The 27,892-nt window shown below is 31.1% G+C and overlaps 1 protein-coding gene across 1 annotated transcript; it reads left to right on the forward strand.

Moving 5' to 3' along the window:
* The first annotated feature begins 1,136 nt into the window (after nucleotides 1–1,136).
* On the forward strand, nucleotides 1,137–27,049 carry ago (archipelago). Its single transcript, XM_065506444.1, has 7 exons — nucleotides 1,137–1,419; nucleotides 16,808–20,503; nucleotides 20,568–20,749; nucleotides 20,822–21,047; nucleotides 21,113–21,323; nucleotides 21,401–21,572; nucleotides 21,854–27,049. The coding sequence occupies exons 2-7, from the start codon at nucleotides 16,940–16,942 to the stop codon at nucleotides 21,963–21,965; spliced, it is 4,467 nt and encodes a 1,488-aa protein (XP_065362516.1). The 5' UTR covers nucleotides 1,137–1,419; nucleotides 16,808–16,939; the 3' UTR covers nucleotides 21,966–27,049.
* Nucleotides 27,050–27,892: the final 843 nt, after the last annotated feature.

Raw genomic sequence — 27,892 nt, forward strand, 5'->3', positions numbered from 1 at the left:
TCTACTAAACAATTACCATTTTTTGTTTTTGTGGATGTCAGAGGTAAGGTCGGGTTATGAAGAAAGAAATCTCTCATGTGAAACGGGTCTAATGAACTTTTAATTTTAAAGCAGTCTATTTAAATAAATTGTCATCGGATAATTTTTGTACTTTATTTGTTTTTAGATTTTTGACTCATTTGTCATCATAAAATAAAAAAGCATTTTGCGATTTATGGACAAAATTTCATATAAAAATAAAAAATATTGAAAAGCGTTATCAACACTGCCACAGAGTGAGAGAAATTCTATGCGCAGTTGTATAATTGTGTATTAAAAACAAAAGCAGTATGTTACCAGACATTTGACTATGTTAACTGCCGTACCTTTGGCACTGTTTTACCTTTATGAAATTTTGTTTAAAATTTTTAATTACATATTTACTAAGCTGAAAATTTATTTTAACTTTTAACATTTGGTGCATTAAAACAGCTGCGTCAATAAACTCATAAAGGAACTCATTTATTTTTTAAATCACTAAAATCTTAAATATCTGCTAAAAAAAATTAATCGATATCAAATATTATGATATCATTAAAAGGGCTTGAGATTAACTAGGATTGATATATTTTAATTTTTTACACGATTATGAAAAAAACTGCCTAAATGTTCAGGATATATAGAAAAGCGATTTTTCATAATAGTTTTTTGGCCGGTTTTGGCCAAACTTTCATCAAAAAGAGAATAGGAAAAAATGTATACGATTAGCTTCAGCACGTAAAAGTACAATAAAAGTATTCCCACGACAGCCGGATCTACGCACCGGAATGACCCGAGTTCACTCGGCTGTCAAATCAGCAATCTTTGCTGCTACAACAACAATAAAAGTACAAGAAAAGTCAAACTCCATACATATATATAAAATACGTGAATTCGACTGTATTCATTTCAATTCGCCACTTTGTTAAATATGCCTAGCTCACTATTCGTGAATTCCCCTATTATAAAAATCGCTTAGTTCATATTTTTTTCAAGATACAACGCTTATTAATTTTTTTTGTGAAAGAATCGACATTTTTGGCACCCTTTTCGTTGCAATTTGGCAGCACTCTTCAAAATGTCGACTTTGACGTTTTTCCATTGCAATTCGACGATTTATTTAACTGAACCGTTTGGCAGCACTGTGTGAAAGAAACGAAATCTGTCGAAGAAGTAGCAATATTTTTTTAATTAAAATAAGCTGGCCAATTTTCAGCTAGATTCGTTTATAAAAAAAGAATAAAATTATAAATACAAAACAAATTATTAAATAAAATATAACAATAAACAAAAAAACTAGAAAATATACTCAAAAAACGTGATTTTCTTAAGAAAAGAAACCAACAAACCTAAGAAGTTCACCGAGAAAAAGGCAGCAGCAAAAATACTTAATTGGTCGAGGTAAGAAAAGAAGTGGTTGGCTTTTCTTTTTGTCAAGAAAAAATAAAAAGTTTTGCATAAAATTTCGACAAATAAAAGTGAGAACAAACAATTGCAAAAACTATAAACTTTACAAAAATGTTGTAATAAAAATCTAAAGTAATTTCCAAATCCCCAAATGAAAAGCTTAAAAAATGCTGAATAGAAAATAAAAATTCTTATAATAAAAAAAATTTTCTGGGTGTCGTGACGTTTGAAATATGTGTGGTTGTGTTATGCGAACAGTAGCTACTGCTGCGGTTTCTTCAGTAACCGCGCTGCTTTTTGTTTAGTCGATAATGCAGAGTCATGCCCAACTGAGCAGCTCACATGAGCAAAACACCATCAGACATTTGTTAAGACACCAACAAAAAGTGGTCATGGAAATTTGCTGGAGGATCAACAATTAATAGTGGCCACAAAATTGTTTAACAACGAATCTGCTCACCATTAAGAAGATAATCATTTGTTTAAATGGTAAAATCTAAAATTCCAAGAAATAAAAGCGAACAGGCATGGAAAATCTGTTCAGATGTATTTTTTAGTAGCCAAATTCGAGCAATTTTGTACAGAAATGTGAGTGTAGCGACAACATCCTCCCATAGTTTAGGAGGACATTTCATTTCAACATAAGTTGTAAAAAATTCGGCGTAAATCAAGATCGTGACAACATCTTTTGTTTGTGTGTTAAAAGCTCTTAATTATAAGTATAAATAATCTGAATATGGGTATTATTGAATAGTGCTTGAAATACCTTTCATATGATGTATAATATACATATTAACACTGAATTTATATGTACTGTCATACAAATTTTGATAAATGTCTTTAGCGATGCCGGTGTTGGGTACACCCCAGAGAATGCAGTGTTGCATTGCAGGTGTCATCGTGTAGTGTGATTTTGATAAATATAAGGTTATGGACTATCATCACAATACACAGTTAATGGATGCAAAAATTTACAATAAAATAAAGTGTGAGATTTTCCTCTTTTTTTTCCAATATTTACATTAATTGTGTGTGGTGTTAAACTGTTCAAAGATTAATAGTTGGCTATTGCGTAGTTGAATGTCTTCTAATTGTCAAAATGTGATGTTTGTTGTTGTTTTTCATTAGCCTTGATTCAAAAACTGTTTTATCGATTTATGTGTAAACATTTTTGTTTTCACTATTGTTTTTGTTTATAAATATGTGTTGCAATTTAAGTTGTTAATTTAGTTTTTTATTTAAAAAACTTTTTAATTTTATTTCTGTACTTTACTATTAGCCATTTATAAACAAATTTAAATTTATATATTAACATGTATGAACAACTTAGCGGCCCTTTTTACAGTGTTTAAGTAAAAGTTAACATACACTTTAATTGCTAGTTTATATTTGGTAGGATGCATAAATGACCAAGTTTAACTCATATTCTCGGTTAAACTCAAAAAAATAAATTCATTTAGATATATGTATATTATTTTGAAAATATTGTTATTGCGTATTGCTGATATGGATCTAATCAAATATATTTGGTTAAACGTAGCTTAAAATTTAAATGTCGCCTTGTCGAGTTTACAGATTTTAATTTATCGCTACGAAAAACCCTCGTTGGTTTAGTTTTAACTTGTCAAAATATGATTCATGTTGAATCTAACAACACCTTAAACTAGACTTAAAAGGTTAGGCGAGTTTATTGACTTGACGAATAAATACAAATTAATAATCAGATTAGTTAATCTAGATTAGTAATCTATGGGTCGATTATAAATGGCAACCAAACTTTTTTTCAAACAAATTTCTGCTTGCCAATTTGGCAACAGAAATAGCTGCCAGTTGTCATCTATAATACCATTTTGGAACCTGACAACGCATCTTTAGTTCAGTATCTATTATTTAATAGACCCACTAATCTAACGTTAATCCACTTTGATGTTTTTGGTTTCTAGTTTAAACTGTATAGTATAGTCAAAACCGTGAATAAATTATGAAAAAAAATTTTAGATTTTTTTCAAATAATCATAGGTTCAAAAACTTAATTCTTAATTCAATTTCAAAAGTCAAAATAAATTTGATCTCTTAACCATTACATTAAAGAATTCATTACAAATGAATTCCTATTCATAATTCCTTAAACGTATTGAATTTATTATTTTGAGAATTAATTCTCTTTAGGTATAATTAATAACATATTTACCCCCATATTCATAATTAATTTTTAATTTTATAAAAGGTTTATAAAACAAAATTTCCATACCAAATATAAATATCTTAACAGTCCCACGACAGGCGGCTTTAGGTACCGGAATGACCCGAGTTTACTTGCCAATGACTGTCAACTAAGCAAGCATTGAAGCTACAACAACATAAATATCTTAAAAAATTGTTTACCATCACCATGGAAATTCCTATAGTTAGAGGATTCGATTTAACTTTGACAGTTGAAATTAACTTTTAGACGAAATCTGAGAGCTGTGGGAATTAATTTCGAGAACTGGGCTATTGAAATCCGATTATTACCCAAAAATTATTCCCAAAATCAAAATTTTTAAGTCCTTTAAGTCCAACCGATGTTTATGTTGCTAGAAATATAAATTATAACAACTATGGATCCTTACAGATGATTGGTAAGGGTGTACAATATATGTAATATATATTCTGGATCTTTATAGATATCGGAATCGATATAGCCATGTTCGTTGTATGTTGAAATCAACTTTCCGAAGAACTAATCCGATAAAGTTCTGGTTCGGTTGCTATTTGAATTTGGTAAAATTGTCCCACTAATGGCTGAGATATAAAAAAAAACCAGAACTACCTCGATTGTTGACCTATTTCTGGATTAATAAGTCATTAACATACACAATATTCAAAGACCTTTTCACGTATATAACGCCATAAATATTCGGACCGAAAATGGGTCAAATCGGGAACAAAACTTTTAACCCGATTTTATTTTTCACCAACAAATTCTGTTTCCCCAATTTTTTTTTTTATTTTTCTTTAAATTTTGTTCATAATTTTTTTATTTCAATCTTTATCTTAAACTATTCTTCGGTGAAGAGTATATAGAGCCGAATATAGCTAGCTCTCTTTCTTGTTTTTAATTAATTTCGATAAAATAAATATTCGGTAATAGGTTTGCAAAAACTAAAATCGATTTGTGTTCATGCTCTTGATTACAGATCAGACCACCCATTATAAATAATAAATGATCGAGCTTGATATTTAACACAATTAGTGCCTTTATCCCATTTCCCACGCATGTTTAACAACCGACCCTTTGTCATCTAAAATACACATGTATGCATAAGAACGAACATAAGTATGGTAAATATTTACTTTTACCGCCAATAACTTTGTAAATTACATTAAAAATTTTGTGCATATTGCTGCAAACTACCATTTCCCAGCCACTTTGGTTATGAATATTTTAGTGTCACCAATATTAAACGTCTTTAAAGGGCTTCTTCTGCAAACGCAGAACACATCCTTTAAAAAATTCATATAAAATGCAATAAAATGTGAAACACATACAAGAAAAGAGAAAAGAAAATAAGAAAAAGTTGAAGATTTGTCTGGGAAAAAAATATATATATAGAAGATTTACAGGTAGATCAAGAGCTCACAATGACGATACGAATGATGGTTTGATGTGTTAAAGATGAGCTGCTGCTGCTAGCTCAACTGTGTTTTGTTTTTTTTTTCTTTTTGTGTAACTGCTGCTGCCCCTTCTTAGTTCAGTGACTGATCTTGGGCTTGTGAAACCTCACAGGAAATAAGAGAAACAGCAGGGTATTACCTTATGTTTTTTTTTCTTCTTATACGTTTACTTTTTTGTCTGCATATTCTTTATATTAAGTATAGAAACGTTTGCAATGTAAAAAGTAAAATAACAAAAGTAAATGACAAGAAAGAAAAATAAATATCCTACTCTATATATTGCAAAAAATATATATGAACAAAACAAAAAATCGAATCGAATTGAAACGAATGAGATAAAGAGAAGAAAATACCGAAACACTAAGTATAAGAGAGGAGCTATAAAATGAATTAAATTTTACGACATTGTTCGTTTACTGTGAATTGGCTGAGTAATGGCATTGAGAAACAATATGTACTTTGTTTTTTTTATATATTTTTTTTGCATTACATGCAGAATATAAAAGAATGTAACAAAATGTTCTTTTAATTTTACTTGTATAAGAAATAATTTTGGTGAATAGAGTTCATTTTTCTATAAAGTCGAGAAAATTAATGAAAGACTCACATTCATTCAGGCACAAAGAACCAACTGTATTTGGAATTTTTGTTTTATTTTATAAATAATTAATAATTCGGCCAAAACCTGGATTTTCAGAGCGAAACCCACAAAAGCCTAATATTCGGCATGAACTAAAAAAATGTATTTAAACAATATAAATTAATTTTAGAGCCTGTTTCAAAAAATCTGTTAAATTCTAGGTTTTCGAACACAGAATTCCATTCTGATTGAAAATGGAATTAATGCCGCATTTCGCTTCTTCAGAAAAAAATAAATATTTTTGAAATTAACAAATTACACAGAATCTGAAGAACCTAAATCGAAATCGATCGGAAGAAAAACTACAGAATTGAAACTATTCCGAACAAAATGTGTGACAGGTCTGATATTTTTAATTTATTTACGACATTCTTAAATTTTAATAAAAAAAAATACAATTTATGGTTAGTACGAACAAATTATTAATTAATTTAGTTATCATTAGGGTTGTAATTCGAATATAAATTATTCGAAAATTCGAGGAAAAAAATATAAGTTTTTTTTCGAAAAAATTACATTTTCTGGATTAACACACCAAGATCACATGAAATTTAACTTAAACTCGAAAACCTTAAAAAATCAGTCATGAAATCTTTGCACATACGGAGTTACGTGAATTCCGACACCAAAAATTAATCTCACAACCCTGTTGACAATATGGCAAATTCGACACCCCTCGTACCACAATACAATACCAGATATAAGACATTAATAAAGCATTATCCACTCGCGTATAACCTTCTCATCACTGGAATGATATTGTGGAAGAAATGCTGTCAATATGAGACTAAAAATTAAAATGATCATCAATCAAACATCAAGACATGTCATTCTATTCACGAATTTATTAAATGTCAAGAACAATCTACAATTTTGAACAATGATCTCATTAAATATAAAATTCTCTACTTTCTTTTATTGCTTCTTCCTCATTTTAGACAAATTTTAAGAACTTGGAGCTGCTAGTATCTTATTTGTCAGTTAAACGTAGCTTAACACGCTGTTATGTTAAACATGAAACAAATTTTGCAGGTATTTAACCGAATGATTGTGTTTCTCACTAATGGAAGACCGCCTGTCAATTTTCCATACTTTTCAGTCAAATCACATGTGCATTCCTCACTCACCAATGATGCGCAGTTAAACCTAGATTATATACTAAATAAACAATATGTGAGAAACACAATTTTTAGTTTAATCTAGGTTTAAATGAATAATGTATATTATCTTTATCCAAGAAACTAGCTCTAAGTGATTTTCGTACACATTTTTTGAACTTGCTATATCGAGGAATAACTGTATAGTGAATTCTTAGATAAATGGTTGTGGTTTGCAGATAGACAACAAGTGTGATATATAATTGTAACTCTTTCCAAACCACAACCATTCTGACATTTTATTTTGTTTGTTTTCTATTGCCATATTACTGAAACCAGCTGATTCATATCTGTGTAGTGTTCAAAGGTGGCACCTTGTGAATATTTGCCTTCTAATTATTTATTTATTATTATTATACAATTATAACTGAGCCCAATGGGCCATATATAACAAATGTTCCACTTTTTTTTTAAAGTTATTCACTGGAGAATTTTTTTATAAAATTTTGATAAAATGATTTTTTTGCTCGATATCGAATGCCATAATCTCAAATAAGAAAAATATCGAATGCTGAATTTTGTTGTTGAGAGAAGTTCAATAGTTTTCTATTGCAATTTTGCGACACCAAGCGCATTAGAAAAATTCACTCATCAAAGTAAATAACTCTTGCAACCATAGCAAGTCTAACAAAATTGCTACAATTTGCTAGACAACAATAAAAAAAATTAAGATAAATTTTTCAACCAAAATTATCTTGATTTTATTCATTTTAAATTGTTTCTCACACATAGAATATATGCGAAAATCACTCTTCGTAGTATATTTGCAAGAGTAGCAAATATACTCTAAGGCGTTGCAATAACTTTGTAGGCTTTTGAATGTTGTTTTGATTTGATATTTCGCATCAGCAATTTTGCAAGGCCATTTGCTCCTAAGCGCATTAGTAAACTACCTTTGCAATTTAGCAAAATTACTACAGTTTGCAAGGCCACAACAACAAAATATTTGGTCTTGCATCATTGCAAATGCAAAATTGTATAGGATTTTGTTATTGGATTATTGTAAAATTTTGCATTTGCAATGGTGCAAGACCATTCGCACTTAATAGTGAACTCCGCTTATGATTTCCTTGAGAGTCATACAAAATGATCACGTCCAATATATGTATATGCGAAAATCAATATTCGTATTGTAGTATATTTGCAAGAGTAGCATATATGGTTTATTTGTATTGCAATAAAGCTGTAAGCTTTTGGCAATTGGAATCCTTTATAATTTGTTAGCATGTTGTATTAGTTGGGCAAGAGATTTGTGCAACTAAGTTGCCTAATGTGAAAGTTGTCTTTGCAACTCGTGAAAATGACATTCACTTTGAACTACTTCCCAATTTATTTGCAGGGTAGCTAAAATCCTTATCTCTAGGGTATTATTATTATTAAAAACCATGAAAATGAAGTCTTAAGAAATTTAAATAAAATACATAAAGTGGACCTTCCCTTATTGAAAAAAAACACAAAAAATATAAGAAATAGCCACTTGCTTTAAAACCAGTCTGACAATAGGGTAGTTTGTCAGCTGTTTACATTTTTAATAAAGTTTAAAAAGGCTCGAATTATTTTTCAAATGTGAATTTTAAGCAAAACAAATAAAAAACATTTCAAGATACAATTCCTTAAAAATTCTGGTGACAAAAAAAAACATCGACAATTTTCATCATCACGATATTCTTCTTATTTTTCATAGTAGTTGTTGTTGTTGTTGAATTTTTCAATCAAAGCTGAATGAGCTGATGAGAATTTATCCAGCAGCAATAACAACAACAGAGCATAAACACTATAAATGAGTGATAATAAATGAAAGTGAAGAAGATACAACAAGATGCGATGCGTTCGTTTTACCTAAATCACACACCATAGAATACTTACTTACATTTTTATTGTAGCTGAAGAGTGTAAAGAGATTGTGTGATGTTGTTGCAGTATGCATCATCATCATCATCATCCATCCATCCAGTTATATAAATTGTACTATGGGAATTTTGTTTTCTCATGTTACTCCTCTAAACAGGAATACACACATCTTCATTTCATTTATAATTTATATAAAGGTATAGTTTTGAATTAAAGATTTTCTTTCATTGATTGCCAATTTGTTATGCTTTAGAACAATGTTTTTTTTTTGTGTACAAATATTCTCGTAGTTTTTTTTATTGTTGTTTTAACAATTGAAGGAAATTATTAGCAATAATAAATAAATTTACAACGATTCGTCACTGTTGCAACTTTGTTTTGAAATTTATAGGTTGTTTTCTTGTTTTTGCTGTAAATTGAAATAGTTTTGAAATTTTAATAGGTTTTGCAAATATTTCTGCATTTTCCCTTTTTATTTTCGTTATTATTAGTTTTTTTTGTTAAATATGTCTTAAATGTAATGTAAATATGCTATACTAACAAACAAAATTACAAATACTGCTCTGTCAATTTTCTAAAAAGATTATGCATATTTGCAAGGGTAACAATGCTGACTTTAATACTTTAAAATAGAATTGGAAAATTAGCCATTAAGCGATTAAGCCATGTCCGTCTGTCTGTTGAAATCAACTTTCCGAAGCCCCCAAATAAGTTACATACACGATTCATACATCAATATCTCCGGAATTCTTCCGGCTCGGTCAACCAGGACAACCACGATTTTTGACCTATATCTGGATTACTTAGTTATTAATATAGACAATATGGATATCTAATGATAGATATTTCAAAGATCTTTGCAACGACGTATATAATACCATACATAGTAAGTTGGACCTGCAATGGGTCAAAATCGGAAAAAAATATTTTTTAACCCGAAATTTTTTTTTTCACCAACATTTTTTTTTTTGCTAAATATTTAAAAAAAATTTAAAATTTAAAAAAACAATTGGAAAAATTTTTTTCTCCAAAAAATGAATAATTGTTTCTAGATATGTTATTCAATAATTGTTTCTAGATATGTTAAAATATACCAACATATTTTAAATTTTTTGTAAATTTTACTAATAATTTAATTCAGAATGAATTTACCGTTACCGAAATATTGAAATTTATCATTTCCGTTAACTTAAAACCAAGGCAAGGATTTTCATGCACTAAAAAATTAAAAATATGCGCTTATAATATGCACTATAAAGAGAGAAAATATGCACTAAAAATTAAAAAAATATGCAATAAAAACAAGTTTTTTATTAGAAATATATTTAGTAATAAACGAAAAATATAAATTTCCCTAATCGTAAATAAATTATATGAGGGCTAGGAGAAATAATGGACCGATTCTAACCAAATTCAATAGATTTCGTCCTTGGAGCAATAAAAAAGATTGTACCAAATTTTGTCGAATTATCTTTGACAAAAAGACACGATTTCATTACATCATATATATACATCCGACCGTAAATGCCGACGGTTCTGCAGGTTTTATCGAATTACTTCGTTAGCAAAAGTTTAATGATTTCTTGCAAGCATTAATTTTCTGACATTAGGGTGGTACAGTCTGGTGGATAAATACTAGAACGGAATACTTGAGGTATATGGCCCTTAGAGCAAAACATTGGTCTTCCCGAGACAAAAATATTGATATATCATATTTTAAGATCCGACTGTAAATTGCAAATATATAACGAAAAATGTAAAAAGGCGACCCCTACGTTCGGCAAAAAAAAATTTTCGTAACTGTCTTGCAGAAATACATTATATTAGGGGGTGTACGGGGATTTTTTTTGAGATACGGTCTAATGTACAGTGTACACTGATATAAAATTATATCCAAAAGAAAACTAAATATGCAATAAAATGGAAAAATATGCTTAATATATGCATTTAAAAGAGAAATATGCAAAATATGCATTTATAACAAAATATGCAACAACAAATCGATGCCATTTTGTTGCAAATTCTTCGATTCGGAAAGATAAATTGTCAAAAGTGATTTTGAGTTACTGACTACAAACATGCATTTGCATAGAAATCCTTGCCCTGCTTATAACCATTTTGAATCGGTAGCTAATCCGATCGTACGCTGTTTTTACGATACTACCCGATATATTGATGTATTATGTTTGTAAGTTCCATATTTGGAGTCTTTGGAAATTTGATTTAAATCCAGAGACAGATGAGCGGAAAGTCGAATATCGTTAAATCGATTTTAAGGATCCAAAATATACATATGTATACGTTATATTTCTACAATATTCGTATGAATATTGTAGAAATTACAAAACCATGATGAAGAGCTAAACACTTTTTATTTCAACACATTTGTGGCATTTCCTGTAAAATTATTAAAACAAATTTTTTTATGATTTATGTATTTTTTTTGTTGCACTTCCTCTATACATACATACACTTCTTTACAAAATTAGTAGCCCCTTTAAATATTTGCAAATCTCCTCTACTTTTACTCTACTTCTACCTGTATATAAAGTGCCTTTTATATAATCGTACAAACATTTCAACATCCTACTATTTGACTCCAAAAATATTTTGCAAGGTTTTCTACAAAAAAAAAGGAAATACAAATCTCTACCTCCTCCTCTTTCATTGACCTCTAATACAAAAAAAAAATAATATTCTTTTGATGAACAAAAAATTTTGTTTATTTTAAAATCTGCTTTCTGCTAAACAAAAATCTTCTTTACTTTTTAGCTGCTGCTTTGCTTGCTTCACTTGTGAATTTTGTTGTTCGTGTAGTTGTTGTTTTTAGCTTTTTTGCATTTGTAAGATATTTCTTTCATTGATGGCTGGTTGTTGGGTCGGTCTTTCGATTTGTCAGCCAGCCTAGCGGGTTGTTTTCTTAATAACTCTCAGCAACTAGGACCTACAAAATATTGTTGTTTTTACACACTGTTGTCTGTTGTTATTGTAGTTGCTGCTGTTTTTTGTTTTTTTTTTTTTGTTGTTTTTCACCATCTTCTCCTCTGTTCAATGTGTTCAGTTCAGCTGGTGTTTAGATGTGTGTGTATTTTCCCATCGTTTTATTTGCTTATTTATTTTGTTTTTATTATTTCTGTTTTTTATTTTACTGCCACTTCTACGTGAGAATAACAACTGCCGCCTTGTGACTGTGATCTTAGTTTACTACTTTGTTGTATCGTGGAAGAGCAACAAAATCTGTGTATTGTTTTTTTTTTTGTTTGTTTTCTCATAAAGGAGATATGCGAATTTTCTGGATGTGGTACTAAAATGTTATGTTTTTTGTACTATTTTGGGGGGATACATTTCGTGGTGTGACAGCCTTTTGCAAGTGTTGTCAGTTGCAGTTTATAGCCATCAGAAATATATAACAGATCTCGTTCCCATAACAATTAAATCTTCGCTCCAGAACTAGCCGATTCTACCTCAGGCAATTATTAACTTAAAGACAGCTGTATCAACTACATTGCATTAATTTAATGTAAGCAAAAAATGGATCATGAATTTATTTTAGATTAATCTAATTTCCAAAAACCCTAAATTCGTTTTAATTTAAAAGCATTGGTAAATTCATATATTTTGAAGGGTCTTGAAAAACATCAAAATCGTGTGGGCGTGATAGATCGATGATCGAACAATTAATTCCAGTAATTTCAAGAAATAGATATCTGTGGTGTAAAATACTCAGCAGATAAATTTAACCAAAAAGTATCTGACATTAGATTAAAAAAAATTACCAATTTTTACTCCTTAAGAAACTAAGCACTGATAGATATCTATTTGTTGATCTTACGGGTATAAGAACTTTATTTTTTAAAAAATAATCTTTGATGTTTCTTTTCATGAAATTATTTATTTTGTGTTCAGATTTCTTATTAAGGGTGGTCCAACCAAAATGCACGATGTTAATTGTAATTAAAACTAAAAGTTTTCAGACAATTATCTTAATATTTTTTATTATGATAGAAGATCTTTTTCAATTATGTATGCCAATGCTTCGGTGGAATACCTCTATCCAATGGCGCATATTTTCAATGACTCTGAGCCATAATTGAGGTTAAATGTCGTTAATGTGCCGAATTATCTCATCATTTAGTTATTGAATTGTTTTTGGCTTATTGAAGTACACTTTTTCTTTTAAATATCCCCAAAGATTGAAGTCCAACGGTGTCAAATCTCATGATCGTGGCGGACAATGTTCGTGTGATGTTCGAGAGATGCTGACGGCTCTTCTGCCACACTATAGTGAACAACAGCAAATGTTTTCCGCAAAACGAACTGGGCGAGCATGCACAGATCCTACAGATCCTGTTTGCTGAAATTTGCGCACAATTATACCGATTGTGAACACATTTAATCGATTATGCTGACCAAAAAAAATCCCGAAGTACATTTTGATTTGAACGCCCATTTTCGTAAAAGGCTTCAGGCTGAATTTGTCAAGCAATGAAAGAAAGAAATGCCAAATTAAGTTGGGCAAAATTCTTGACGTTAAGGTGTGACTCACAATTAACATCGTGGATTATAGTTGACCAAATTTTATATTAATTAGAATTGATGGTCAAAACAAATTCCAAAAAATTCCAAATTTGTAAATTACAAAAATATATTTTTCTTTTGCCAGCGTCAACATATTTCTTGCAATTTTTCCCGCATACGATAGAAGTTTTTTCCCAGGGAAGAACTTCCAACGACAGCAGACCTGTTACAACAACATCAATAGCAGATGTTCTCAATTTCTACGAACAATGATTAAACTTCTAATATTTTGGTATACACATGGATTTGCACTCATTTACTCATTATTAGCAATAAATGAGTGCAATCTTTCAAAAGTATAGATTGAAATACTTAATGAACTCGGTAGAAGTCATTCTATTCATTATGGTACTATATATTGTATTGTTTTATCAAAGAAAAGTACTCAAAATATTAAACAATGCATCCATACATCTCCGATACTTTTGTGTTTTATTCTGACATTTGTTGTTGTAGTAGTATTAGTTAATATTGTTGTTGTAATAGCATCATCATTATTATCAACATCTTCTTCCATTTGTTTCCATTTCGTTTTAGTTTTGTTGTTGCTGTTTGTTGTCTGTTTTAATTTTATTTTTTTTATATGATGATTTTTGTATACAAAATACTCCACCACTATGGGAATTTAGCCATTTTTTGTCCGTTCGGTTTATACACTTTTTGTGTTCTCTCTCAGTATTAATTCATTGCGGAATGTTGGCAGTTTGTGTTGTGGATTTGTACTACGAAGAGTAGGTAGAGTGTTGTACTGGGGATGGATGATGATGAGTAGTGTAATCATGTTTTAGTTGCGTTCTGTTTTTAAACGAAGAGAAGGATTATTTTTGCCATTTTTTTTATTATTTCTTTTCTTTTTTGCTAAGTTTAAATTTGTAATTATGATAAATTAATATTACTTTAATTGAATGTTGATTAATTTGCGGTAATTACGAATCATTTAGTTTTTTCACTTTGAGTATATTTAATATTGTATATACGCCAGAACTAGAGTGTAATTATACTAAAGTGAAGTTAATACATGTGTTTCAAGCTAAAAAAAAAAGAACTGAAAATGAAAATAATATAATAAAAAAAGAAGTGTATCGAACTAAATAAAAGAAACAGGTGTTTTTTTGTCTTTTTTGTTTCGATTTTCATTCTGCAAATTGGCCATTTAACCTTTGGTTGCTATTGCATTATGACGTCTACTAGTATAGTGCATTGCTGAACCGACAAAAAAAACCCAATATGGATTGGAATTTATAAAATGTTTACTTGTGAAAATTGTTTGTAACATTAGTGTCGTGCTTTAAATATATCTGAGTTGGCTGGCTTACATTGTTTTTGAAGATTTTTACAGCATTACATGTAATAAAATGTTTTTTATATCTATTTGTTCAATACCGAATTGAAGTTTTGGATTTTTCTTATTATATAGCGCAGAAAATGTGAAATTTAATTATTTTTAAATGTTTTGCTATTTTTTAAGATCAAAGATTGGATGTATCATTAGTTCTCAATATAACTCAGAAATTATTGCAGCTCAAATCTTAAAAAAAACATATGTATGAATAATATGATTTTAATATAAAGTGACGTTCAAACTTAAGTGCTATTACGTTAACGAGGATATAAAACCGGATCCGACAACTTGACACTACACATCTGCTTCATTGAACATTTTAGTCAAATCGGATAAAGTCAACCGGTCTCCGCAAGGGCTCTGAAGCTTAGAAATGCTTTTAAAAAGAGTAAAATTTATATTTTGGAAAAATGGATCGGATAATTTATATTCTGAAATATTAAAAGTATCTCCAAGTTATAAAAAAATTTAGATAACAAAATTCACTGTGCGATGATTTAAAGTAATGACTTACATGTTGTTAATATACCAAAAAAAGGAGACGACACAATGCAGAAATTGACGTGGCAAAACCCTAATCAACGTCAAGATAATCTCTCAAGTTATCAACAAAAGTTATTCGAACCGCTTCTCATGAGCAGGCTGGATTTCGTCAACAGTTTAAGTCATATTATAATTGAGCAATCTGTTAAGTGGATGCCCTAACCAGCGCCGTTTTCTTCTATGAGAATTTGAAATTGGTAATATCCAATGGTCCAAACTTTCCAAATTCCCATACACCCCGAAATCTGTAAGGCATGCTCTGCGAAATCCTGTTGACGATATCACAAGGATTCCACAAGGAATTCGTAGCTGCTCACTTGGGTACATTCAAAAAGCTGATCCCGTTGTGATACCCAAGAAGTAAACAGCAGGTCTTCCATTCGACACTCGTTGTTTCCATATTGTACCAATAAGATTCTTTGATGAAGGATTGAATGTTTTTCAGATTCATCCTCGATAACTCTTCTAAACACGAGCGGAAAGGGATTGCAAGTGTAAGCTTCCTGATGTTGGCAAGAGCCGGGAAATGCCAGCCTCAGCCACAAATTATTATAATTCGGATGCAATAGAAACGTACGGAAACGATTCAATGCTTCTATTATAGCTAATCGTTGTAAAATCTTACAGAAATGCAGAAAAGTAGCTGTAATATAAGGGAGACTCTTGCGATTTTAATTTTGGATGCAAAATTTATTGTTTTATCGAACAAAAATCTTGCATTATAAATGCGCAGCTATAATGATTCTATTTTTTAGTACTTCCAGTAATCGTTAAATCGTTTAATAATTGGGTGTGTTCGTAAATTCAGTATGATTGCATCACTGCAGCAAATTAAAAGTTTAGCGTTCGAAAAAGCATATTTGCGATTATTGCTTTACGTCAAACGTTTTTTAATTCAAATTGTTGGCAGTGATGCCGCAAATTTGTGCAAGCAATGCATCATTAAGTTATATGTTGCAAAAGTTTGCAGGTCGTGGCATCAGTGATGCACAAATTTACTGCATTTACGAACACACCCATTATCCCTATCTGTTCACGACGGAATCCTATAAGCAGATTCATCCTGCCGTAATCATATACGGTCCGAGACAATCTCGCAATAACACAAGTGGATTGGTCCATCTGTTCTGTGCAGTCTCATACAGTTTCTGCTTGCAATTTGAAAAGGAAATATCAGAAATGGGTTCAATCACATCCCCAGATATTTGATAATAACTAAGCCAGTTGGATGCACGTTTTACGGCAGTAACTTCCGTCTGAAGAGCAATTCAAAAGATAGGTACCCTAAAGAAGAATTAGAATAAAGAATCCATCACCAACCCAACATAGTACGATCAGCCGCAGCTCTAAATATTTTAGATGACAGCTGGCTGTTTTGTTTGTCTTTGAAAGTTTTATGATTTTGTAGATTTTTCCAATACTTAATAATGTCACTTGTGAGTGAAGAGAGTAAGAATTTGTAAATTTGATGGTATTTTATATAAGACATTTTTGTATTTTCTTACCCATAGTGAACGGTTCTCATAATAATATTCCTCATTATCTTTACAATCTAAAGTATAAATCTATGCATAAATCTTAATTTTTTTTTCAATATTTCTCTTTTTTTTTCAGAACTTCAAGCCACAAGAACATAATTATTACATTATCTAATACCGTAATCCTTAGTTACAAAAACAAAATCGCGATAACTCAAATAAATACGCAAAAAGAGGAGTATCAAACCTTAATTTCTTAAGGTGTATTATGGAAGAAAAATGTATCGATCAATTTGAAACAGTTGCATTAAATCTCACCAAATCTTCTTCATCAACAATAACTACAACTATAACATCAAGTAATAGCTGTTCCACAAAAGCGCCATTTTTTTTAACATCCTCGTCGTCATTGTCTTCAACGTCCTCATCATTATCGTCAACGTCGAGCGGCAATAATAGTGCAGATCAAATCTCTTTAAACTCGTCGGCAGATAAAGAAGATTTTGATAAGGCCACCACAAGTCGTAGTTCCATGTCGCTACTACAAGAAGAGTTTGAGACAAATTCACAACATGATTTTGCCGAAGTCTTGGACGAAGATGATGAGACGACCACATCTGGAGTTTTGGAAGCATATGAGATAAGTTCATCGAACCTATTGCCAACAACAAATGATGATGTCACATTAGAGCCAGTGGCCGTAGTGGATGATAGTTCGTCCACAGATGCCATACAAATAATAAAGGTTTCCGATGCTTCAACCGAATCGGCAGCAAGTAATAATGGATTTTTCAATTCATCTGAGATTTATGTCATCAATGATGATGATGATGACGAGGATGACGAAGATGTTGAAGAGGACAATGATGACGAATGTGTTGATGGCGAAGTGATTAATGAAGCTGAGGATGATGACGATATTGAAGAGGTTGTTGAAGGCAATTTGATAAATATAGACGACAATCTACACATCGAGGAAGATGAAGACGAGGAGGATGATGATGAACCCGAGGACGAAGAGGAAGAGTGTGACATGAATACTACAAATCAATCTTCCAAATGTACAACACAAAATACCACCTCAACACAGGACACTTCTAGTACACAGCCCCAAAATAATGGTGTTATCATGAGTACAAATGGCACCATGATATTCTTGGAAACACCCGTGGTAGAAGAACAACAACATCATCACCACCATCTTCATCATGCTCAAATTGCAAACTCCTCAAAGGGTACGTCGTCGCACAATGATTTCGTGAACGACAACAATGTGAAACCCAAACGTTTAAGTGATGAATTTTCTAAAAATTCAGCCAACGCCAACGAAACTCCCACATCTTCTACGGCGGCATGTAGTAAAATTTTGCAAGAATCCAATGATATGATTTACGATTTAACCGAATCTCAACCATGTCCCGAAACACAGGCTCACGAGCGCATGTCATCACGTTTGAAAAAGATGAATTTGAATCACAACAACACAAATAACAATATAAATTCTCAGGATTTACCTACTTCCTCCTCTGCAAGTGGTTCGAAATCATCTATTTTAATGCCCACTCTATCGGACATAGAGTCAATGGATTTAATTGAACGCCGTGATTTTGAAAATGAACAGCGTCTTACGGGAGGTATTATATTGAAATCAAGTTCGCTGGTTAAGAAAAATGTGCTTGACTTGGGTTTGGTTAAATCTCAACAGCAGCAGCAACAGCAGAAAAACAATAATAATGCAAATAGTGGAGAGGAGCAACCGTCTAGTAGCCATTCCAGAGGATTTTCTTCTGATAGCAAGTGTACCTATAAAGATTTGTCAGCAACGCCCACAAGTAGTCGTAAGCTAATCGGACGTCTAACCAAATCAACTGCCAAAATGAATTTGTGCAACACTCTAAGTCATAATCAACCACAACAGCAACAGCAACCGCAGGAACTTACTACAAAAACATCACAACGCAGCAGTACTGAACAAATACCAAAATCTTTAAACCTCTCCGCCAACTCATCATTGTCGTCGTCATCATCATGCGCCTCCACCTCCTCTTCATCACTAACACCAGCATCAACATCAACATCAGCATCAGCCATAACAACGAATTCTACATCCGTTATTGTGGAAGCAGCATCGACACAAAATTCCGAAATTTATTCAAATTCCAATTCAAACGATAGTCTTACATCACGACCATCATCAACTAGTTCGACGTTAAACAAACGTCCAGAAGTATTAACACAAGAACAGAAAGTTTACAAACTTTCAACAGCCGCCACATCATCAACTTCATTGTCAGCAGCAAACTCATCTTCCTCCAGCTCGTCCACATCCTCTTCATCCACCGCTGCTCCAGCTTCTGTGGCAGTTTGTGTACTCGAAAATGGCTGTAGTCGCACCAGTGCTATACAACCAATTGTCAATAATTCTAATCATAATAGTAATTCATCCTCATCGAATGAAGCAAACGACGATGATGTTCAACCCTCCACTTCTTCGGCCAGATGTCAATACGCCCCACCACCCAGAACTCAAAGGCAAGTGAATGCAAGCGCTCAAACTAATGAACGGTATTTGTCCCGTTCAAATGCCAATGCTGCAGCATCAGTTTCCGCAAATGGCGGAAATGATGTTTGCTTGTCTGCGGCCGCTCTACCCAGTCGTAGTGGCAGCGCCAATCATCGCCGCTCCGAGATCTCCCAGAACCTATTGGATGGCTTTAGAATGCTCAACGATCAATTGGACAACACTTTCAACTTCAACCACCAAAACACTTCGTGGATTGACTGTGAGGAAAATAATTCAGACGTTGAAGAGATTTGTACGTGTCATCAGGGTTCCATGAGTGATGGCAGCAGCCATGGCGGAAGTATTAGTGATTTGAATGACGTCGATGAATTGGACAGCGGACATGTGTATGGCAAAGATGGTGGCGCCGATCTTTCCTACAATATAATGCATAATCTTTCCATATCAGAAGATGCAGCAGCCTCGCCCGATTGTGTAGCAACCCGAAAGCGCAAATACACAGATACACGACTGATGGAACATGATTATAACTCGGCCACGATAACGGGTAGCGGTGGCACTGCAACGAGCTTAGAAAGCAATAGTCGTAAGCGTGTTGCTTACGATTTCACTTCAACCCCGCGTTCTTCACATATAAATGTCGGCGCATTAGTTCATATCACCACACCATCACAGCTGTTGGCCACCACCTCTACCGGTTCTCCATTGGGAAGGCGCACACCACGTTCGCTGATACCCACACGAGATAATCCGCCACCAGAGTTACAGCAATGGCTGTTACAATTCCAACGCTGGTCACATGCTCAACGTCTGTTGGCCGTCGATCGTTTGATCGACCACTGTGAACCAACACAAGTGCGTCACATGATGAAAGTGATTGAACCACAATTTCAACGAGACTTTATTTCTTTACTACCTCGAGAGTTGGCATTGCAAGTACTTTCCTATTTGGATCCTAAGGATCTGTTGCGAGCTGCCCAAACCTGTCGCAGTTGGCGTTTCTTGTGCGATGACAACCTGTTGTGGAAGGAGAAATGTCGCCAAGCTCAAATATTGACTGAACCGCGGACTGATCGTCCAAAACGCGGTAGAGCTGGTAACATGCCACCGATCGCATCGCCATGGAAGGCGGCATACATGCGTCAACACATAATCGAAATGAATTGGCGTTCACGACCCATACGTCAGCCGAAAGTACTGAAAGGACACGATGAGCATGTCATAACATGTTTGCAATTTTCCGGAAATCGCATTGTGTCTGGTTCGGATGACAATACATTGAAAGTTTGGTCAGCTGTCACAGGAAGGGTGAGTTTTTCATTTATTCGTACTACGTTTGTCAAGATTTATAGCTTTACTTTTAATATTTTAGTGTTTACGCACATTGGTGGGCCATACTGGCGGTGTTTGGTCATCGCAAATGTCAGGCAATATCATAATCTCAGGTAGTACGGATCGTACTCTTAAAGTATGGGACATGGAAACGGGCCAATGTGTACACACACTTTTGGGTCACACCTCCACCGTACGCTGCATGCATCTTCATGGCAACAAGTAAGTTTGTTTGTTTGTCTATTTGAGTTTAATATAAAATTATTAATAAATTATTTCCTCCTTACTTTGCAGAGTTGTTAGTGGTTCTCGTGATGCTACTTTGCGTGTTTGGGACATTGAACAGGGTTCTTGTTTAAGGGTTTTAGTTGGCCATTTAGCGGCCGTACGTTGTGTGCAATACGATGGTAAATTAATTGTATCAGGAGCTTATGATTATATGGTAAAAATTTGGCATCCAGAGAGACCAGAATGTCTACACACTCTACAAGGTCATACCAATCGAGTTTACTCATTGCAGGTACATACGAAATTATTTTTATTATAAGGTTTTTGTTTATTAATTTTTATTTATTATTTTCACAGTTTGATGGTATTCATGTTGTAAGTGGTTCTTTGGACACCTCTATTAGAGTCTGGGACGTTGAAACAGGCAATTGTAAACACACCTTAATGGGCCATCAAAGTTTAACTTCTGGTATGGAATTACGTGAAAATATTTTAGTGTCTGGTAATGCCGATTCGACGGTTAAAGTTTGGGATATTACCACTGGTCAATGTTTACAAACCTTGTCCGGTAAGATGATGGTTTTATTTTCTTATTTTGATGTGAATTGTTTTTTATTAATTTTATGTTTTTCCTTTAATGTTTAGGCTCCAATAAGCATCAATCGGCTGTTACATGTTTGCAATTCAATTCCCGCTTTGTTGTTACCAGTTCGGATGATGGAACGGTTAAATTATGGGATGTTAAGACTGGTGAATTCATACGCAATTTAGTTTCATTAGATTCGGGTGGTTCTGGCGGTGTTGTTTGGCGTATAAGGTAAGTTTTTAATTGAAATAATGAGCTTTATTGGAAATGCGTGTTTTCGTTTTTGACAGTTATACAAAAATAATGTAAGATCACTTGATTTCATAAATATTTGCCTTAAAATAGCTGTTTTTTAATTATTTGGCAACTACACAGATACGTTTTGGAACTTTTTCTGGGTTATATTTAGTGATAAATGGTTCATAACAAAATATTAATGGCAATTACTTGCTTTAGTAGCTTTTCTAAATTATATTTTACTAATCCCCTTTACTTTTTTCTATATTTTACAGAGCCAACGATACGAAATTAATATGCGCAGTTGGATCACGCAACGGTACCGAAGAAACCAAACTAATGGTACTAGATTTTGATGTTGAAGGCGCTTGTGTTAAATGTTCATAGGAAATAAAAACAAATTATTTAGTAACAATAATCAAGGAAATTCTTATCTCCAAATTGATTTTAGTTCGTTATTATGTTTATAAATATTTCTTCAAAAGACGCCAAGTTTTAATCTATGCCTAAAACAAAAAGTAATTATAACCATATTCAACTTTTTTTGCTGTGAAAAAGTTGTAGTTAGTAGCAGATGAATGCAAAGAAGGAAACAAAAGGCTTTATAAGCTTCATAAAATCATAACTCAAAGGCTAACAAACAAATTTAATAATGCGCATTAAGTTTTCCAACTTTACAAAACAAAAAAACAAAAAAAAAACTCCCAAATACCTAGATCAGAAGAATTTCAATTTCTTTATGTCTATGTATTTGTCTTTTCTGTTTTAGTTTAATTTTCTAAACTACCCCACCCCCAACCCAGCAGCTACAACTGTTCATTATACCGTTTTTATTTCGATTAAAACGCCATTGCTTTTGTTATGATGATTTGAAAACAGAACTGATATTGATAATTTTGTTCGTAGACAACAAAATTTATTACAATTTTGTTTGTTATTACATATAATACAAACCGGCAAATTTTAGCTTTATGTTTATGTTTTTTTTTTTATATAATTAATTAATTAATTTAATTTAATCCTTATTAACAAAATTAAATTAAAATAATAATAATTGCTAAGTAACAACAAATACACTTTGTTTTAGACGCCCCTTTGCAATCTTAATTTTTTCTGTTACAAAAATAATAATTTCTATTGTCGTTTTTTTTTAAAACAATGAAATTTTGTTTGTTTTCCCTATATATGTTTTGTTTAATCATTTAATTAAATCAATTAACGCTTCCAAATGTCCAAAACAAACACAGTTAACGTTTTTTTAATATAGAAGAATTTGTTTTTTTGTTATTTTAAATCATAATTTGTTTTAAAAATCTCTATTAGTTAAAATTATTACCCCCAACAATTCTACTCTAAGTATTTTAAGATCTTCCTTTAAATTTCTTGAAAAAAAAAATCAGCAACCTCCCAACATCTACCATACAACTAACTCCCTTTAATCTAACAGAAAAACTTACATACACACCTCTCAAACAAGAAGGCGTCCTCCTCAATTTATAAGGTATATATTTAGAAAAAATAAATAAAAATCTGCCCCAAATATTGCCAGTAAACAATATTGTACACATATAAATATATATAGAAGTTAAAACAAAGAAGAAAAAAATAATCATATTTTTTAAATTTAAGTTATGAAAAATACAAATAATTCCATTCTTAACAACAAGCTAAAACAAATATATACATACATATAAATATATATAGTATATGTTATTATACATAATTACATACAAACAATAATAATAATAATATTAATTAATTACAACAACAAAAACCAACAAAGAATGTGTAAAATCAAGAGCCACCGAAAAAACACTGTGTCCGTTTTCTAGATTTAGATTAATACATTTTCTTATAAGACTTTATTTTGACGCTTTGTACGCAAACAATTTTGCACAAAATTAGAAATTCTTTTTTAATAAATTTGAAATACTTTTTTTTTTGATTATTTCATTATTGGTAATTTAACGAACGAAACTACTTATTATTGTTGAAAAATTGAAAAAAAAAATCAATTACGATTTTATCATTTATCAGTTTTCTGCAGAAGCCTTTTTGGAACATGTTGCACCTCAGATTCACTGCGGTGATGCATTTACGATCAGATCCATTAATTATATTTAGAAAAATCTCAACTTCAAATTGTAAATTTTTGAGAAAGAACAAATTGATTTTAAGTTTCGATCAAATTTACATTAATTTGTATATCCTTCACCATGTGTGGTAAGGGTTTGTCATTTCGTTTGAAATTTCTACATTTTTCATTTGCGACCTTAAAAAATATATATATTGTGGGTCGTTATAGATAGCGGCGTCTGTCAGTAGAAATCGACTTTCCGAAACCCCTAAATAACTTACAAACATTACTGATACTACAATATATCGGATATAGTCCTGGTTCGGTTACTATTGATACACATTTCAAAGGCGAATCGTATGTACATAATTAAAAAAATATTTTTTAATTCGAATTTTTTTTACCAAATTTTTTTCAATCTTAATCTTGTAGAATTTAGCTCTCTTACTTGTTTTAAACTAATAGCTTGTCACTTTCTTAAAAAAGTAGACTGTATGAAAGCTAACAAGCTATTTTAAAACTTGTTTATAAGGTCTAAACTTATCTTAAAGTCCATTTAAATGATCGCATATTACTACATACTTTTTTAGCACTAACAAACATAAAATCGAATTCGCTTGTAAAGAGAGCTCTCCTTTTATGTTAAAGCAATGTAATATAATTATTTTGTCCTTTTTAGGCTTTGTATTACATAAAATAAATAAATATGAATATAAAAGCTTAATTTATTGATAAAAAAAAGTGTGTCTTGAAATGTGATATTCTAAAGAGGATAGAGGCCATTTTACATTGTCACACAAGTCAGATTAGTGAAAATTTTATTTAGAAGAGAACAAATAATCTAAATGTAATGAAACCATTTGACATTGAGACAAACTACTCACATTTTTTCTAATCACATAGACAAATCGTCTAAAACCACTGGTAACTTTAGTTGGATTCCTTTTATTAAAAAATCATTCCACTTTATTATGAGTATCGAAGACTATGATACTCATTCCTGTCACCCCTATAGGCAATAACATATGAAATTTTGTTCCCGTGAAATATCCATTTCCCTCGAAGGAAAAATTGCTATCGTGATATTCCCCTGAACTTTTCATTCACAATAGTTAAACAGCTGTTTATTGTTTTTTGGGAATTTTTTCACGTGAACAAAGTTGATGAACGAAAAAAGGAAAAGGGAAAATATTTCATGTGAAATATTGATTCGCGATAGGGTGAATGATTGGATCCTATGACAACTCCGATTATCATAGGCGCTTTTATTTTAATCGAAAATCCGGAAATCCATTTTTGACTAACCCCTATGTTTTGTAAATCGAGTGATTTCAATAAATTTTTCGACTATTCATTTTCGAAAATCGCTCGTTTTTGAAATCAATCGATTTACAAAATTGAATTACGCTTTAGCTATTCCAGAATGTTCTATAATTCAATAAAACAACTTATAATATGGAGAATTTGAAAATTACTCGCCTCTATTTGTAATCGTTTCAGTATATTTTTTTTTTTACAGATTTCTAGACTTTCGGGATGAAAGTCAATAAGCATTTTTGCTGCAATTCATGTTAAAAACTGTAATTCCAGTCTAGTGTCAAGTTGCAGTTGAACTACATTTTATTTCAGTAGCATTATCCAGTAAAAAGGAAATACAAATTCAAGCCACTTTTTTTTTTGTGTGAAAAAATGTAATTTCATCAAATATCTTTCAAATTTAAAAGATAAAAAAAATGCTTGAAATTTTAGTTCATCTCTAAACCGATTGCGAGTAAAGTTTTCAATGTACAAAAGTCTTGCGATTTCTAGAACATTAATTTGACAATTTTTCGTTTTTGAAAATAACTAATTTTGAATCCACTCGATTTATTATTCTCATGACAGAGAATAACAAACTAGAAAAACAATGATTTCCTGTTAGATAATGCAAAATTTCGAAAATGTCAATATATATTCCAGATATAAACATTCGTAATGTTGCTAGACTGTTTGCTTTTATGAATAGTGGAGTTCAGAGGCCAAACTACCTACCGCATTCAATATCGAGTAAAATGAATCGTAATTTTGTTATTTGAGGTTATGGCATTCGATATCGAGCAAGAAATTTAGTACATTTTATAGTAATTTCGATATCGAAATTATTTTTCGATGCTATAGCTCGATCACGAATGCGGTGATTTAGCCCCTCAGGTCTGACACACATTTTGTTCTGAATGGTTTCATTTCCTTAGTTTTCAATTCGATCGATTTCATTTTGGGTTCTTCAGATTCCGTGTAATTTATTAATTCCAAAACTATTTAATTATTCTGTATTTCTGATTTTAATTTGACAGCATTTTTTATAACTATTAAAACCACAGTGAAATTTTTGGTACAGAAATTCATTAAAATCGTTATAAAAACAAATAATTACAAAGACTCAATTTCACTTTGAAAACTGAAAGTGGTTTCATTCCGATAGAATTTGTCGTTTTACTTTTTCCAAAGAAGCGAAATACGAAATTAATTCCACTTTCGATCGGAATGGAATTCTGTGACAGGCCTGAATATCTTTGAACATAACCGCAAGTTCCATTGAATTGCTCTAATTCTACTTTTATTTTACCAAAATTTGCAAATTTTGTATAGAGTTTTTGTTTTATAAGAGTTAAAAATGTATTAAAATTTTGCTAAACAAAATAAAACTTGAATATCTAAGCATACAAACAAAAAAAGCGGACACATATACACTAAAATAGATTGTTTTCGGTTTCTATTAAGGAGAACAATTAACAAGTGACCACAAACCATTTATAAATATAGCTTTCATTTAAACAAAACAAATATTAATTAATATAATAAAATAAAGTACAAGCGTACACAAATATAGAAGTATAAATAAACTAAAATAAGACAAACATATTAAACAAACTTCTACTAAAGCCGAATCTGCAATTTGTAAAAGAAAGTTTAAAAAAAAAACAAGAAAACTTTTTAAAACCAGGTTATAAACAAAACTGCTCTAAAATGCCGTAACATAATATTCTCCTCTAACTCCTTAAAACCTTAACATACCACCCTCACTCATCCCCTCCCAAATAAATAGAAATTGCAGCTCAGTAAAAATACAAAAAAATAAACATTAATTAAACACAAATACAAAATAAATAAATAAATAAAAATACATTTAATTATAAATTAAGTTTAATAATATAAAGAAGAAAACCAGAAAAAAAGCAAACCAACCATACTATAAAATAAACAATATATATTATATATAACAAACACATTTTTAATTATAGACTGATTTATTAGTAACTAATCTATATATATTTTAATAATACAAAATATAATTATAATAATAATAATAATTAATAAATACATACATACATAATAAAACCTAAAACAAAACTTATCTATTTAGCTTTAATTTTTTTTCTTTTCCAATTTTTTTTATTCCAAATTAATTTCTTTTCAATTTATAAAATATTTATAATTTTTTTTAAAAAAATTTTCATTAAAGGGGGTTATAAAAAAAAACAATCTTACCATCTTCTCCCCCAATTTCTTCATTAAAATTTATTATGTTATTATTTACAAAAAAACATATTAATTATACATGATAAAATAATAAAAAAACAAACAATTATAGTTATTAATGAACAACAGCAACATATTAAGAAACAACAAATAAATAATAAAATAAAAATTGCAGGAATTGTAAAAAATAATAAAAGCGTTTTCTTTTTGTTTATTAAAAGTCAGATTTATTAACAAGTGATTGTAAGAAAAAATCGGAATTCGGCTACCCATTGTTTTAAAAAACTTAAAAATTGTAAATAAATTTCATTTGTAGAGTAGTTTTTTTGGGGCATTTGGAAAAAAATAGATAAGAAATACCACCGAACTGAACTTATATACTGTAATAGAATATCCTTACCCGGATTGGATAGGAAAAGTCTCAGATCTTTAGTAGGAGTGATAACCGATGACTTCTAAATTGAAGCCTTGATTGGATATTCAGGAAAGGGGTATGTTTCAGGCTACAAGATCAATCAGGCCTGTCACACAATTTGTTCGGAATGGATTCAATTCCATAGTTTTCATTCCGATCGATTTCGTTTTAGGTTCTTTAGATTCCGTGTAATTTATTAATTCCAAAAATGTTTAATAATTCTGTATTTGTGATTTTAATTTGACACCGTTTTTTAATATTCAGGCCTGTCACAGAATTTCATTCCGATCGAAAGTGGAATTA

This window comes from Calliphora vicina, chromosome 3 (assembly GCF_958450345.1).
Source record: "Calliphora vicina chromosome 3, idCalVici1.1, whole genome shotgun sequence".
Lineage (NCBI taxonomy): Eukaryota > Metazoa > Arthropoda > Insecta > Diptera > Calliphoridae > Calliphora > Calliphora vicina.

Bases quoted from the DNA above. Each gene is read 5' to 3' on its own strand.
- ago (XM_065506444.1), top strand. From the start codon at position 16,940: ATGGAAGAAAAATGTATCGATCAATTTGAAACAGTTGCATTAAATCTC. The intron at 21,048-21,112 runs GTACATACGAAA...TTATTTTCACAG, and splicing joins ATCGAGTTTACTCATTGCAG to TTTGATGGTATTCATGTTGT. The intron at 21,573-21,853 runs GTAAGTTTTTAA...TATATTTTACAG, and splicing joins GGTGTTGTTTGGCGTATAAG to AGCCAACGATACGAAATTAA.